Below are 15,703 nucleotides of genomic sequence, written 5' to 3' on the forward strand. Positions count from 1 at the left end.
GGACACAGGCCCCATTGCCAGAGAGATGCAGAATGTCTGTGTCTCAGGGGTTTCACACCCAATGATTTGGCAACATTGGACGCCTGAGTGGGTGAGTGTGTCTCTTAGAAATTCAGTCCTCATGATCACTCTTTATTCTAAAATGTTTGGTTTTCATTAGAAAGAAATTCTAGAGCGTCAGCTGGGTGGCCCAGCTGGTTAAGCGTCCAGCTCTTGGTTTCAGCTCAGGTCATGATCTCAGGGTCCTGGGTTGGAGCCCTCCTCCGGGCTCCACATTCAAGATGGAGTCTGCTTGTCTCTCTCCCTCTGCTCCTCCCCCTGCTCACGTGCACCCTCTCTCTCATTTTGTCTTTAAAGTAAATTAATAAAATCCTAAAAAGAAAGATGGAAAGAAATAGAAAATAAAGAGAGAGACAGAAAGAAAAAAAGATCCTAGAAAGAATAGGAATTCCCTATTCCTAACCTTTGCCATCAAGAATTCTGCTTTGGGGCGCCTGGGTGGCTCAGTTGAATGTCTGCCTTCAGTTTGGGTTGTGATCCCGGGGTCCTGGGATGGAGCCCCACATTGTTGGGTTCCCTGCTGGGTGGGGAGCCGGTTTCTCCCTCTCCCTCTGCTGCACCCCCTGTTTGTGCTCTTTCTCTGTTAAATAAATACATAAAATCTTTTTAAAAAAATTCTACTTTGGACAAAGGGAACATCTTGCTAGTTTAATTTATCCCTGGGACCCACATGTGTGGACGTTTTGCCCCAGCACGTCATGGGTTCCAGGAGAGCCCACCAAACTTGGGCCCCTACGTAGTCACTCCCATTGGACCTGCAGCAGGCGGCAGCCAGACTGTGGGTTTCCCCCTCTTCCATCCCCCCATCACTGCCTCCAGCTTAAGATTTTACCTTTCACATTTAGATCTGATTAATTTGGGGTATGGCATGAATTCATTTTTCAGGATTCTTTTTTTCTCCATATGGATATCTAATTGTTTCAGCTACATTTTCTGAAAAGATCATCTGTTCCCTACCATATTGCAGTGTCACCTTTGTCATAAATTAAGTGACCTTATATGACTGGATCTATTTCTGGATTCTCTCTTCTGTTCCACTGGGCTATTTGTCAATCCTTGTGCCAGTTCCACACTATATAAGTTATTATACTGTTAAAATAAATCTTGGTATCTAGTAGTGTAATCATTCAACCTTGTTCTTCAAGATTATCTTTACATTCCCGATTCTTTATGTTTCTCTCTGCATTTTGGAATCAGTTTGTCAGTTTCTACCAAAAGAAATATGCTGAGACTTTTAAAAAAAATTGTTTATTCATGAGAGACACAGAGATAAGGTGGAGACACAGGCAGAGAGAAAAGCAGGCTCCCCACAGGGAGCCCAATATGGGACTCAATCCAGAACTCTGGGATCACACCCTGAGCTGAAGGCAGATGCTCAACTGCTAAGCCACCCAGGTGTCCCTATGCTGGGATTTTGATTGAGAATGAAACAAACCTGTAGGTTGATTTGGAAATAGTTGGTATCTTTATATCACTGAGTCTTCCAATCTGTGAGCATTCTTTAATTTTTTTAATAATGTTTTATATTTCTCAATGTAGGGACCTTGCATATCTTTGATTAGATTTATTCCTAGGTATTTGACATTTTTAATGTAAAATGGTAAATGGTGTCTGAAAGGCTGTTTCCCTGGTAACACTTCTGACAGCAAATGAGAAGGGTTTTTTTCCTTCCTGAGGCCATTTCTCCAACTTTCAGATACCAACTGGATATTCAACAATTCAATTCAATTCTAACACTACCTGGAGGCAGCATGGACCCCACAGGCTCTGTCCCACAAGCCATCCTCCACTGTGGATGCCAGTTGTGAGTCTTGGGCCCCCCATACTTCTGACCAACTGGCTATAAGTTGAGGGTTTCCATGAGCCCCTCTTCAGGTTCTATAATTTGCTAGAACGGCTCATGGAACTCATCTGTTATAAAAGGTACAACCCAGGCACAGCCATGTGGAAGAGATGCATAGGGAAAGGTATGGGGTAGGAGGCACAGAGCTCCTTCTATGCCCTGTCAGCCTTGATGTGTGCACCAACCCAGAAGCTCCCTGAATCCTGTGGTTTAGGGGTTTTTATGGAGGCTTCATTGAGTAGGCATGATTGATTAAATCATTGACCGTTGATGATTAACTCAATCTCCAGCCCCACTCCTTCCCCAGAGGTGGGGCAGGGCCGAAAGTTTGAACATTCTTTGCATTTGGGATTTCAAGGGTGTTAGGAGTCTATGCCAGGAACAGGAAACTAAGACCAAATATCTATTTCCCATTGTACCACAGAATCTTTAAAAAACAAAACAAAACTTTTTTAAAGATTTGATTTATTTATTCATGAGAGAATGCAGAGACACAGGCAGAGGGAGAAGCAGGTTCCCCGCAAGGAGCCCGATGTGGCACTCGATCCCAGGATCCTGGAATCACACCCTGAGCCTAAGGCAGGCGCTCAACTATTGAACCACCCAGGTGCCCCTAAAACATTTTTTTTTTCTATCTGTTTGTTGTTGGTCTGAAGAAATACAACTGATTTTTTTTCTTTATATTGACCTTGAACCAAGGACCTTCTAAATTCACTTATCTAATTCCAACAATTTGTATGCAGATCTTTCTCAATTTTCTGTGGACACAATCATGTTGTCCCAGGCAGTGTGGGACTCACCACATTTTGGATGAGTCTCAGCAGCCTCTCTTTAGGGGGGTGGATTTCCCATTAGCTGAGTGACTGGCTCTGATTCTGACCATACTCCTCACTCCTCCAAAACCTGAGCTCAGTTCATTGCTTCCAGTAGCTCCGGACCCTCACTGCCACAACCCTGGGCCCTAGGACTCTGTGGTGTCCTTTTTCCTCAGGCTTTTCCTGCTGCCTCTGGGAAAAAACTTGTTATCAGGAAGGGACCCAGGAGGGGGATCCCAGAGCCATTTTACCATTTGCTAAAGATGCTGTTCTCACAATTCCTGCAGAAAAAGCTGGGCACTCAGGTAGGGCGGAGGGAGCTGGGGAGAGGGATGTTCGGGGGTAAAAGTATTAGCTCACTCTTCTGCAGCTCTAGGGGATGTCCCTGCACCTGCAAAAAAGTATGAGTTCACTCAAGAGAGTGAGGTAGGGAGGGTGGAACGATCAGTGAAGCTAATCTTAGGGACAGAGTCTATCTGTGAGGCCATAAAGACAGGACTACAGAATGAAGACTCTTGAGAGGCAAACACTGAGAGGGAGGAAGATGTTTTACCAAATTGCAAAGCATCTACATAATGGAGAGGTGGTAAAGTGCCCAGGTCCCCCAAATTAGGTGTGGCCCCTCGACCAGCGAATCTGAGAGGAAAGGTATGGGGCCTCTCTCCTGGATTTGCATCTCCGCACATCCCGATGTCTGCAGGCTCCTGAGCTTGGAAACAGGTGCAAAGAGAAGCAATGTGGCAAGAGAATCAGCGCCCCCCCCAACCCCCCGCTGCCCTTGCACTGGGGGGTCTGCTCACTTAAGCCTCCCAAAGCCTGTAAGGCACCCTTTATTAACCCTGTGTTATAAATGAAGAGCCCCGAGGCACAAATCACATATTAGCTTGCTCAGAGCCTCCCCAGACTAGCGGGAGACTCCCTATAATTCACCTGCAACTCAGCAAGTATATTTCATTCCAAAGGCCTTGGTCCTTGGGGGTCCTGCACATGTGGATTTGCAAACAGGAAGCATTTGGTAGACTCCCAACATCAAGGCCCCATAAGCGGCTGACATTCCAAGAAGTGTGATGTGGATTCAGATTGATTTCACACGTGCTGAATTCCTTGTGGAAAAGCTGTGGCTAAAAAAAAAAGAAAAGAAAAGAAAAGCTGTGGCTGTTCCAGGAGCCCTATCTTCTATCTTTCCACCAGCTACTGCCCATGTCTGTGACCTCCTCCAGAACCTGCTAAGGTGACCAGGAAAATGCTGTTTCCAGAGCAGGAACCAAAAGAGAATGCCATGGCTCTGCCTGTACTCCAGATCATTGGGGTTTTGTTCTGGTAGTTTATGTACAAGAACTTGTATTTACTACAAACAAAAACAAAACAAAACAAGAAAGCAGGGGTGCCTGGGTGGCTCAGCTAGTTCAACTTCTGACTCTTGATTTCAGCTCAGGCCATGATCTCAGAATCCTGAGATCAAGCCCCGAGTCAGGCTTTGTGTTGAATGTGAAGCCTGCTTCAGATTTTCTCTCTCCTTTTCCCTCTGCCCCTCCTTGCTCACATTCTTTCTCTCTCTCTCTCAAATAAATAAACAACAAAAAGAAAACAGCACCACACCACCAAAACTTTGGATAGATGGAGGATCCAAGCATTCAGTTCAAGAAACATACCTGTTTCTTGAAACCTAGAAGTGACCTTTCCTGGTGACATTAGAGCCCATTGAGTGTATTTACCATGATAAAGAAAAAAAATTAAAAACAAAATCCAAAAAAACCATGGAGCTGTTTTGAGCTGCTTCCGTTACAAAAGCATTCAAGTGAGCACTCCCAACCGGTCTTCCATCAACATGTATGTGGTCCTGGCCCAGGACTCCCCGAAGGCAAGCTGGAGTCCGCCACCAGGGTTTCCAGCCCCGCCCCCCCATCTCAAATCTGCATGCCCATGTCACTGGTAGCTGTTGACATTGCTCACAGGGCCTTAGGCAAAGTCCAGATTAGCAAGGGCAGGGATAGAGGTTTGGCTGCAGGTGATGTTTTGCACAGAGTTCTGACATTCAAGGGAAAAGAGCCCAAAGTGGGGAGGCGCTTTCTTCCTTGGGGAGACTTACCCCTACACAGCTGTCCCCATCCACACCAGATGTGTCCTTGACTCAGGACCTTTCTAGAATTGGGGCAAAGCACTTGGTGACCAAGTGGGCCCTTTCGGGGGTTCTTGGTCCTGTGATACGCGGTCCCAGACTGCAGACTAGTAACATGTTGGCTTTTTATGAATGTTGTTTATCACAGAAACAGGTTTTCTATTGTTGAACCATCCTGAGACAAACCTGAGTTAAACAAAAACTTTAACATGCTGTTGGATTCCATTTACTAGTTTTGTTTAGGATCTTCATTTTTGTTCATAGTGAGACGGGTTCAAATTTTCTTTTTCTTCTACTATTTTTATCTTTATTTTTGTCAAGGTCACACTTGCTTCATAAAACGAATTTGCCTGCTTGCTTCCCTCTTTCCCCTTTTTAAGTTATCTGACAGTGGAATGGTATTTGTAATGGGCTTTGGATCCTATAAAAACACACCCCCAGGTCTGCCTGCTGGGCAGGAGACTTGGCATAGACAAGACAGACATCTCTTTTCCTTGTTTATAGTCTGTGTTGGCTTATTTCTGGCCTTTTTGTTGTTTCTGGGACCACTTTGCTTCCCTGAGGAAGTAGGGATGAGAGGTGAGGGGAAGCCCTGGGCTGGAGGGAGGGAGCCCTGCGCAGAGATGGGGGGTGGGCAGCACCCACTGCAGCCACCTATGCTCCCACAAAGCCCCTCCCTGGAGCTCGGCCTGACCCTCCCCACACAGGCACCATGTTCCGAAAGAAAAAGAAGAAACGCCCGGAGATCTCAGCCCCGCAGAACTTCCAGCACCGCGTCCATACCTCCTTCGACCCCAAAGAAGGCAAGTTCGTGGGCCTCCCCCCACAATGGCAGAACATCCTGGACACACTGCGGCGCCCCAAGCCTGTGGTGGACCCTTCTCGCATTACGAGGGTGCAGCTCCAACCCATGAAGGTGAGGCGGGCAGCGGCGGCAGGGCTTGGGCCGAGCCTCTCCCACCCACAGAACACCAAGCCTGGCAAAACCACAGAGGCACCTGGAGGAACCGCCCAATTACCAGCTATCAATTAACTGGCTGTTTTCATTCCCCGCTAATGAGCCTCACCCAGGGTGGTGATGCCATTTCCAGGGTGGAGGAGCCTGGGGAGCCCCTCTCCGGAGGCTGGTAGGTTTGCCAGATTCAGCAAATAAAGTTACAGGATGCCCAGTAAACTTTGAATTTCAGGCAACAACAAATAATCCTTTGCTAATCAGGGCGTCCTATGCAATATTTGGACTCGCAGCCTCTATGGGGCTGGGGCTCCCAGACTAGAGCTAGCTGTGTGGGCCAAGAGGGGTTGGAGTGAGAGGCCTGCTGGGGTTTGAAGGCCACGAAGCCAGGATATGTGGAGGAGAGCCTTGGACTACTTGCTGCCTCCTCGGGAGCTCCGTACGTCTCCCTTAAGCACAGACAGAGCTAGAGAATGACAGCAGGCCCCAGGCGAGGTCTGGCCACCTCCCTGTGCCCCCTCAGCAACCTCAAGTTCAGCTGCCCATACCATTTGACGTGCTTACCTCTCGTCTGCCCTGCCAGACTGCAAACCCCATAACAACAGGCTTTCTCCTTGTATCTCTGCACGCCCACCCCACCCCCACACCGGCCTGACCTGCTGTGGGCAAAATTAAGGAACAGCTGGATGACACAGCAAGCGAGGTCCTCAGGTGTTCCTCCCCTAGGGCACCCTAGAGGCTTTCTGACCTGGTCCGGGGCCTCCCCTCCCTGCCATGAGCAGGCTGCTCGCTCAAGCTCTTCTTTCTCCCCTACAGACAGTGGTGCGGGGCAGCTCGGTGCCTACGGATGGCTACATCTCAGGGCTGCTCAACGACATCCAGAAGCTGTCGGTCATCAGCTCCAACACCCTGCGTGGCCGCAGCCCCACCAGCCGGCGGCGGGCACAGTCCCTGGGGCTGCTGGGGGATGAGCACTGGGCCACGGACCCGGACATGTACCTGCAGAGCCCCCAGTCTGAGCACACTGACCCCCATGGCCTCTACCTCAGCTGCAACGGGGGCACACCAGCAGGCCGCAGGCAGATGCCGTGGCCAGAGCCACAGAGCCCAAGGGTCCTACCCAATGGGCTGGCCACCAAGGCACATTCGCTAGGCCCCACAGAGTTCCAGGGTGCCACACAGCGCTGCCTGCAGCTGGGTGCCTGCCTACAGAGCTCCCCACCTGGCACCTCACCCCCCACAGCCACCAGTAGGCGTGGGACCAAGGCTCCTAGGCATGGTTCCGAGGAGGCCCGGCCGCAGTCCTGCCTGGTGGGCTCAGCAACAGGCAGGCCGGGTGGGGAGGGCAGCCCCAGCCCTAAGACCCAGGAGAGTACCCTTAAGCGCAGGCTGTTCCGAAGCATGTTCCTGTCTACTCCTGCCACGGCCCCTGCAAGCAGCAGCAAGCCAGGCCCTCCCTCCCAGAGCAAGGTAGGTTGGGCTGGGGCCACCCTCTGGGGCCCTTCTCAGCAGGGCGGGGAGCCTGGCCTTCCCCACTTACAGGGCCGGGGCTAGGGAGAGCGCAAGGGAACAGAATGATCAGGAAACCAGCTCAGCTGCAGCTGAGGATTCTACCCTGAACCAGATGAGCGCTGGTCTTCCAGAGGCATAGCACGGGGCAGTCAGAGGTTGCAGGCCATCCGTTTTCTGTGGGGCCTCGAGGGCTTTCAGTACACCCCTGTTTACACTCCTGCCCTCTGGAGTATGTCTAGGTGGACCACACTGGGGAGCAGACAACTTTTAACAGTAAGCACAGACCTTCTCCTGGTCCTGGTGCCCAGCAACCTCCACCCAGGCCCCAGCAGAGATAGATGCTCCAGTACTGGGCGGGGGCTCGGCCTCCCTCTCCTCAGAGCTTCTTTCTGCCCCCACCCCTCTCTTGCCCCAGTGCTCTCCTGAGTTTGAGCAGTGGCTCCCTGGACTGCTTACCCCTAAGGCGTCAGAAACATTCATGCTAACCCCTTCTCCAGAGAAGAGGATTTTTCCCTTCCTACCTACCTACTCCTTCTCCCCAACCCCCCACCCCCTGGCCTTTTTTTTTTTTTTTTTTTTTTAAGATTTATTTATTTGAGAAAGAGTGCAAGCGTGGGAAGGAGAGGAGGGAAAGAGACAAAGAAACTTTAGCAGACTCCTCGATGAGCTCAGAGTCCAATGTGGGGCTTGATTTCATGGCCCCGAGACAGTGACCTGAGCTGAAATCAAGAGTCAGGGACTCAACCGACAGAGCCACCCAGGCGCCCACCCCCCACCTCCCCTTTTCTTTAGTGGTTGCTTTGTTTAACATTTCTGCAATGATTTATTCTGGAGTTCATGTGCCATGTGAAAAGCTAGACAATTGAGTATGCGTGGGCCTGGGAGTAGCAGGAAAGCCAACTTTTGGCATGTGTGGCAGCCTCGAGTGCACAGATTTTTCTTGTGAAACAGGAAACAGTGAAGGGAGCTCTAATGGTGACATTTCTTGGCAGGCAGAGAATGTTTTTGTTTCTTACATGCCCTGTGACAGCACCATTCCTTTCTCATTTGGCAGATGAGAAGGTAGACTCAGAGAGGGTAGGACAACCCCCAGGTGTTGAGAATGAGTCAGGGAAGGAAGCAGTGAAAGGGCCCTCAGGGTTCCCGCCTCTTGCTCCCCAAAACTTTCTGATCATGGCATCTCTAGCTCCTTCTTGAGGGGCAGGCAGAAATGAGCTTATGCTACAGCGCGAGGGTAGGAAATCAGACCTAAGAAACATCAGGTGACAGTAACACGTGTGACAGAGCTCCCCTCCCTGGAGGTCTTTCAGAGCAAGCCTGGCTCCTCCCCATCAGCTGTGCATGAGTGTGGTCCAGCCTCAAATTGGGTGGAGAGTTTGGGGAGTGGCCTGGACCCTGGACCTTTCTAAGTCACTGCCAGACCAAGGCATCCAGAGAAGGTTCTGGGGTTTGTGCACTCACTGGGATGAAGGACATGGGCTGGGCTCCCCTGTGGAGTGGGGCGTTGGGGACTGAACAAATGAGATGTGGCCAGCTGTGTCTGTGAGCTGAGAGGTCTCTGGAAGGCCATGCTCCTGGAGAGACACTTCCTTGGAAAGAAAGGTGGAAACAGGACAGTGCATACTGCCCAGGAGGTAAGAACTAGAACTTGATCTCTCTCTGGCCTCTTGGGAATCCTGTGGCAGAGCCTTGGGGATTTGGAAAAAGGAGGTGTCAACATAGGACTAGGCACTGACCTGAGTGGTCCTGAGCTCCTGCCAGCATCCCATGGCAGGGAACAGGCTGTCCAGGCAACCTCTGTCAGTTGGTCCATCCTGCGTACTTTACCCAGTATCTACTGTAGGCCACCGTAGCTGGGTGTCCAGTGGAAGCAGGTGCTAGTCGTCTGGGGCGTGGAGATACCACAGTTCCAAATCCAAGGGAGTGATATCCTTCTCGGCATCTTGGGCATATATTTCTAGATTAATACCTTCAAGCCAGGCCTCTCTAAGGCAGGGCTGACAGTTCCTGTGAGCTGCTGTGGTCCAGGGCTTCTCAACTCCTGCACTATTGACATTTGGATCAGATAATCCTTGGTTGTGGGGCCTGTCCTGTGCCTTGTAGGCTATGTTTAGCATCTCTGGCCTCTTCCCACTAGATGCTAGTAGTAGCTGGGACAACCAAAAATCCACCCCCGCTCCCCAGACATTGCCAAATGTCCCTTGGGGGTTTAAAATCAGCCCCAGTTGAGAACCACTGCACCCAGCTTCCTACTCCACTCCCACAGCTCCAGGAACCACCAGACCAAACCAGCAGCCAGCTGCCTGCACCTCAGCACATCCCAGGGGCTGGCTCAGCAGCAACTACAGCAGCTGTCCGAGCATGGGTACCCCAGGAGGTCAAGCCACCAATTGTCACAAGAGGCACTAGGAGGGTGTGCGGCTCTAGGGCTTTTGTACTCAGCCCCAGGAAGCTTAGACCTGCAGTTAGTTACTCACTTTGGCTGAATAGCAAAAGACCTCGGACCCTGACTGAGGGTAGGGAGGCCAAAGAGTTAAGACAGGAATTTGGAGGGTTCAGAAGTGGTTCCACTTAGAGGCAGAAAGGCTAAATCAGAAGACCCCAACAATCAGCAAACCTTGGTTAAACACCTACTGTGTACCCTGTACTCTGTTACATGCCGAGGGGCTCCAGGAGGACCACAGCACAGGGGTGCGGGGTCAGGCTGACCAGAGCTGAAGTCAGCCTTGCTCCTTACCACTTAATGACTCTGGGCAAGTTATTTAACCTCTCTGAGTCTGTTTCCTTATCTACAAATACAGATAATAATAGCACCCGGGGAATAAAAACAACCCAAAGGTTAGGAGAATTAAATGAGATCATGTATTTAAGGCCCTCGTCAAAGTGGTACACCCTCAGTAAATGGCTTTATGATTTTTTAAAAATACTATGACATGGCCTTTGCCTCTGAGGCACTTAGATGACAGCTGCCCAAGCCCACAGCTGGAGAGCCTGGCCCTGTCACCATGGCCCAGGAAGGGAAAATGGGGCATCATTGTACCTCCACGCACGGCTCTTCTGGTGGCTTCCCACCCAAGAAGACATCTCAATCACACAAGGAACTCCAGAGCCCATAACAATTCCATCTCTTGTTCCCCTTTCTCTGTCTTGGTATGGCTTAAGATGGTTCCTCTGGTCCTTTCTCGTGGCGACAGTAAGTGAAAGCTCCCTTCTTGTGGAGACAGGTGGCAAGGCCAACGGGACGCTCAGGACCTGAACCTGCTAAGGAGAAGACCAAGCCCAGGCCCACTGCCCTGGGATCCCACATCCCAGGCCACACTGGAGCTGGGCTCTCGGCTGGATCCCTGCCCTTTGCCACCCACCTGCTCACCCACCGACTGGGCCCTTGGTCCCTGAGCTCAGCCAGCACCTGCTGCAGTCTCCACAGGGGCCTTACCAGTGGAGGGGGAGCAAATTCCTCCTTGGCCCCTCCGCATGGCCTGTCCTCGCCTCCCCTGCCACACATGCCAGCTCAACCATGGAGCAGAGCCAGCCTGTATAGGAGGCCAGGAGGGGAAGAGAATCATTTTATGGTCTGCCTTAGAAATCCAGGAGGAGAAAGGTCGAGGGGTCATTAGAGCAACCTCAAGAGCGGCTCTAGGTGCTTCTAGGCCCCCAGGTTCTGTCCAGCCCCACCTGGATGCACAGAGAGCATGTTTTCTGCAGGCCATGCCTTGCGGACCAGCAGGCATATTTTTCCAGGGCCTTGGGGGCTGCCTTGGCGATTGCTGATTGTGTGACAGAGGAAGTGGACTCTGGCAGGTGGCGTCTTGCAAAGCCTCTGCTCCTGGGAGTGGCCTCCCAGTCTCAGTGGTGGCCCTGCTCCCTCCACCCCCAGCCACAGCCTCCCTGAAGCCATTTGTCCAGAGCTGCTCCCAATGTGGCCCACAGTCCTCCTACAGCCAAGCCCAGGGGCTTGTTAAAATGCAAAGTCACTGCTCTAGGGACTCAGCCAAAGCAGGAATCTGCATTTTATCCAGCTCCCCAGATCACTGTGCACTTAGAGAGGAGATGGGCTCAGAGAGGGTGAGTTGCCCACAGTTCATGGCTGGTCAGAGCTGAGCAGGGCCGGAACCTAGGTTGTGACCGCACCCAGTCCAGAGATCCCGCCGCTCCACTTCATAGTGGGGAAACATGGGTGAGGGTCAGGGCTGGTGAAGACATGGGAGGGTCTGTTTACTGTCCAGATGTGCTCACCAGGCAGGATGCAATAATTGCGGTGGTGCTGGGAGGCTTCCCTGGCTCCTTCCCTGTGAAGGCTGAGCCAGAGCCAGGCATAGCCTGCCAGAGGCTGGTGCACACTGCAGGGTGGGCAGGCGGGGGGTGAGGGGGTGGGGTGCAGAGTCTGCCATGGCTTAGCTCTCTGCTGTCAGGGGCACTTGGAGCTCCCCTCTAGGCAAGATCCGTCACTGAGTAAGCTGGGGTGCATACCCCAAAGCCTGGGGAGAGGGTGCCGAAGAGGTTGGCAAGTCTCTGCTGAGCCTGGTAGGGTCCAGGGCCCAGACTTGGGGTCCCTCAGCCCAAGCTGAGTGCTTGAGATTTCTTGGGGGTTGATGCAGTTTTGGGGATCTGCACCAGGACCCCGTGGGCAACTGGACAGCTGCCATATGATGGGTCCTGAGATGTTCTGAGAAGTTCTCCGCAGCCCCTCAAGTGTCCTTCATTAGGTTACTTATGGCCTTTTCCAGGTGCCCCTTTTAAAATCATACAATCCCTGGGAAGAATTACATTGCACTTGCACATGGCCAGTTCCTCAGAGAGAAGGTCCCCAAGGGTAGAACCCTTTCCTTCTGGGCTGGCAGGAGGGCTGGGACCCTGAAAGGCAAGGAGCCTCAGAGGCTTCCAGGGCTGGGTGTGGGCTCACTGAGGCCCAATCTGCCACTCCTTCCACCTTCCCTTCCCCTCCTGCAAGAGGCCATAAGGATAGCCCACTGCCTTCCCTTCTACGTAGGGGTCATCAGCCAGGATTGGGAATAAGTAGAGAGGCTGCTCTGGGGAGCCCCTAGGAAACCTCCCTAACCCTGGCCCCAGGGCTTGGGTTAGGCTGGAGCTACCCTCCTAATTTGAGATCTCTCTGGCACCAGGTCCCCAGCCCAGGCAATATACCTAAGGACCCCCAGATGGTAACATGGCTCTGTGGTCCTCTGTTGGGGACATACCCTCACAGCAGAGACTCGATGACTCCCTACTTGTCAAGCACAAGCAGGCTATCAGACCCCTCGCTGTGGCTTTCCTGCCCTGTGCTGTGAGTCAGTCAGAGATGCCCCACTGCCCAGGGCCCCTTCCACCCACGTGGGGCCTCGGGTGAGAGCACCCCAGGGATGAAGAATGCCTCTGACCCAGATTCCCCACACAGCCTGGCAGTACAGAGGGAAGACAGCCTCTCGGTGGCCTCCCTGGGGTCTGGCTGTCAATTACCCAGGAAGAAATACCCAGCAGAGGACACCCCAGGGACTCTGCTTTCTGCAGCTTTCTGCAGTGGATGTAAAGAGCTGCTGTTTGGACTGCTCACCTGGGAACACTGGGGGCTGGGTTTCTGAGAAGGAACTTTGGCTTCGGCTCCACTTGAAAATCCTTGCCCATAGCACCTCCCCTATTTGGTCTGACGCCCTGCTAGACCTGCCCCTGTCCAGAGGTCACCCCCTGCTTCTGTAAAGGTCGCTCTAAATGCTCCCACAGCCAAACCCTTGTCTGTTTTTTCCTCCCTGTAGCCTAACTCCTCTTTCCGACCACAGCAGAAAGACCCTCCACCAAGCCTGGTGGCCAAGGCCCAGTCCTTGCCCTCAGACCAACCCATGGGGACCTTCAGCCCTCTGACCAGCCAGGATACCAGCAGCCCCCAGAAGTCCCTCCGCACAGTCCCAGTGGCTGGCCCACCCCCAGGCCGGTCTTCCCCTGCGGGCTCCCCACGCACCAGGCAAGCCCAGATCAGCACCAGCAACCTGTACCTGCCCCAGGACCCCGCGGTGGCCAAGGGTGCCCTGGCTGGCGAGGACACAGGTGTTGTGACACACGAGCAGTTCAAGGCTGCACTCAGGATGGTGGTGGACCAAGGTGACCCTCGGATGCTGCTGGACAGCTATGTGAAGATTGGTGAGGGCTCCACAGGCATCGTCTGCCTGGCCCGAGAGAAGCACTCAGGCCGCCAGGTGGCCGTCAAGATGATGGACCTCAGGAAGCAGCAGCGCAGGGAGCTGCTCTTTAACGAGGTGGGAGAGGAGAGCAGGACGTGATGGGGTGCTTAGGATGAGCATCTGGGAACAGGGTGGTGGACTGTACCCAGCACTCAGGCACCCCCGTCTGCCCCCCAGGTGGTGATCATGCGAGACTACCAGCACCTCAACGTGGTGGAGATGTACAAGAGCTACCTGGTGGGCGAGGAGCTGTGGGTGCTTATGGAGTTCCTGCAAGGCGGGGCCCTTACTGACATCGTCTCCCAAGTCAGGTGGGCAGCTGGGAGGGCTGGGCTCTGAGAGCTGGCTGTCCCCATCGCTGTCCTGGCAGGGGGATTGGGCAGCCTCAGGCCAAGAAAACTTGGGTTGCTTGTCACATCATTGCGAGCACGCCCTGTCCATTCGGGTTAGCAGGCCCAGGAGGTTCAGAGGAGTGGGATGGGCTCTCCATCCTAGGTTCAGGCCCATTTCCACTAAGACTCTGGCCTGACGGGACCCTGCACATGCTGCCCAGGAGCTGCAGAGCCCAGGACCAGGGACACCTAATCTGCCTAGCCCAGCTACCTTGCAGCCCTGCCAAAGCTAACATTTTCTTCTGTCTGTGGCCCGGCCTTCCCTGTCTAGGCTGAACGAGGAGCAGATCGCCACCGTGTGTGAGGCTGTGCTGCAGGCCCTGGCGTACCTGCATGCCCAGGGTGTCATCCACCGGGACATTAAGAGTGACTCCATCCTCCTGACCCTCGATGGCAGGGTAGGTCCCTCCCCCTGCTCCTGTGCTCCTGGCTTAGCTCCTGCTCCTGCTCCTAGCTCACCACTCCTTGTTCCCCACCCTCATCTCAACCGCAGGTGAAACTCTCGGACTTTGGATTCTGTGCTCAGATCAGCAAAGATGTCCCTAAGAGGAAGTCCCTGGTAGGAACCCCCTACTGGATGGCTCCTGAGGTGATCTCCAGGTCTCTGTATGCGACTGAGGTAACTGGTCCTTCCATCCCAGAGCTCCTGTTTGGAGAAGTTCCTCTCAGAAACATTCATCTCCTGTGACCTCCCCCCTTCCCTGAAATAATCCTGATTTTTCAGATACCCACTTAATCGACACCCTACCCCCACTTCCCATTGTGCCCTGCCCACTCTTGGATGGGTCTGCCCTAGCTTGTGACTTTGCTGCCACAAACCATTCCCCAAAATCCCCCACCTGCAGCTCACAGGCAAGGTGGGGTATGGCCACCTTGGGTATGGCCCTGTGTGACAGCCATTCCCAGGGAATGGCTGACAGCTATGTCCCTGCAGTCAGTGGGCATTCCTGTAGGAAGTACAGGAATTCCTGTAGGAAGTGCCTTGATCACAAGGCAGGTGGTCAGGGGAGGCCAACTCACCAGTGACAGCTGGGACCAACTGCTCCCATCCCCCTGCAACACACTGCCACCAAGGGGCCATACTCTGGCCAGTGGCATCAGGGACAGTCTCTTCCTACAGGTGGATATCTGGTCTCTGGGCATCATGGTGATCGAGATGGTGGACGGGGAGCCACCCTACTTCAGCGACTCCCCAGTTCAGGCCATGAAGAGGCTCCGGGACAGCCCCCCACCCAGGCTGAAAAACTCTCACAAGGTTAGTCAGTGCACAAGGTGGACCCCCTTCTTCCTGAGGCTTTGAGGACCGAAGCTCCCAGGCCCACTCCCTCCCTTCCACAGAAGTCAAAGGCTCCCAGAAAGGCTCCCCTTTCTCCGCACAAAACCTGCACTTGGCTGAGAAGCTACATCTACACCCAGGCTCCTGTGTCCACTCAGACCAATTTCCACTTGCAGACAACTGACAGGAGCCTGAGAGAAGGGAAAGCAAGGCTGTCAGGAATCCCTGACTTCTGGGGAGGAATCTAGAGAAGCTAATTGTGCAGGAATCTTCCATTCCCTCTGTTAAGGGAGCCATACCGTGGCATAGTGCCAGTCGGCCACAGCACAACCTGACCACATGTGAGCCACAGGTTTTCCCTTAAAACCAGTGTGTGCGTGTTTGTGTGTGTGTGTGTGTATACACACATGCACTCTTAACCCTTTTCCGCCAAATCCACCCAAACCCATATAGACCTTACCAGGGGACACCCCCTGCTGGTGGCCAGGTCAGGGCGGGGTGGGGGGGGATGGCACTGCCATCTGGTGGCCAGAGTGAGAAATGTCCCAGAAGCTGGAAACC

The 15,703-nt window shown here is 53.1% G+C and overlaps 1 protein-coding gene across 7 annotated transcripts in view; it reads left to right on the forward strand.

The window, feature by feature from the left end:
- PAK6 (p21 (RAC1) activated kinase 6) overlaps positions 1 to 15,703 on the forward strand; it is a 37,397-nt gene that overhangs the window by 19,262 nt on the left and 2,432 nt on the right. For 5 of the 7 annotated variants that reach the window (XM_077880600.1, XM_077880596.1, XM_077880597.1 and 2 more), the window contains 7 exons: positions 5,545 to 5,753; positions 6,606 to 7,259; positions 13,052 to 13,549; positions 13,652 to 13,785; positions 14,138 to 14,264; positions 14,360 to 14,485; positions 14,987 to 15,121. In XM_077880600.1, the coding sequence (XP_077736726.1) occupies positions 5,550 to 5,753; positions 6,606 to 7,259; positions 13,052 to 13,549; positions 13,652 to 13,785; positions 14,138 to 14,264; positions 14,360 to 14,485; positions 14,987 to 15,121 (1,878 nt within the window). In that variant the 5' untranslated portion in view covers positions 5,545 to 5,549. Of the gene's footprint in view, positions 1 to 1,843; positions 1,865 to 5,544; positions 5,754 to 6,605; positions 7,260 to 13,051; positions 13,550 to 13,651; positions 13,786 to 14,137; positions 14,265 to 14,359; positions 14,486 to 14,986; positions 15,122 to 15,703 lie in introns of those variants that run through there. The other 2 variants (XM_077880601.1, XM_077880602.1) reach the window with 2 other exon arrangements.

The sequence above is a fragment of the Canis aureus genome, chromosome 32, assembly GCF_053574225.1.
Source record: "Canis aureus isolate CA01 chromosome 32, VMU_Caureus_v.1.0, whole genome shotgun sequence".
Taxonomy (NCBI): Eukaryota; Metazoa; Chordata; class Mammalia; order Carnivora; family Canidae; genus Canis; species Canis aureus.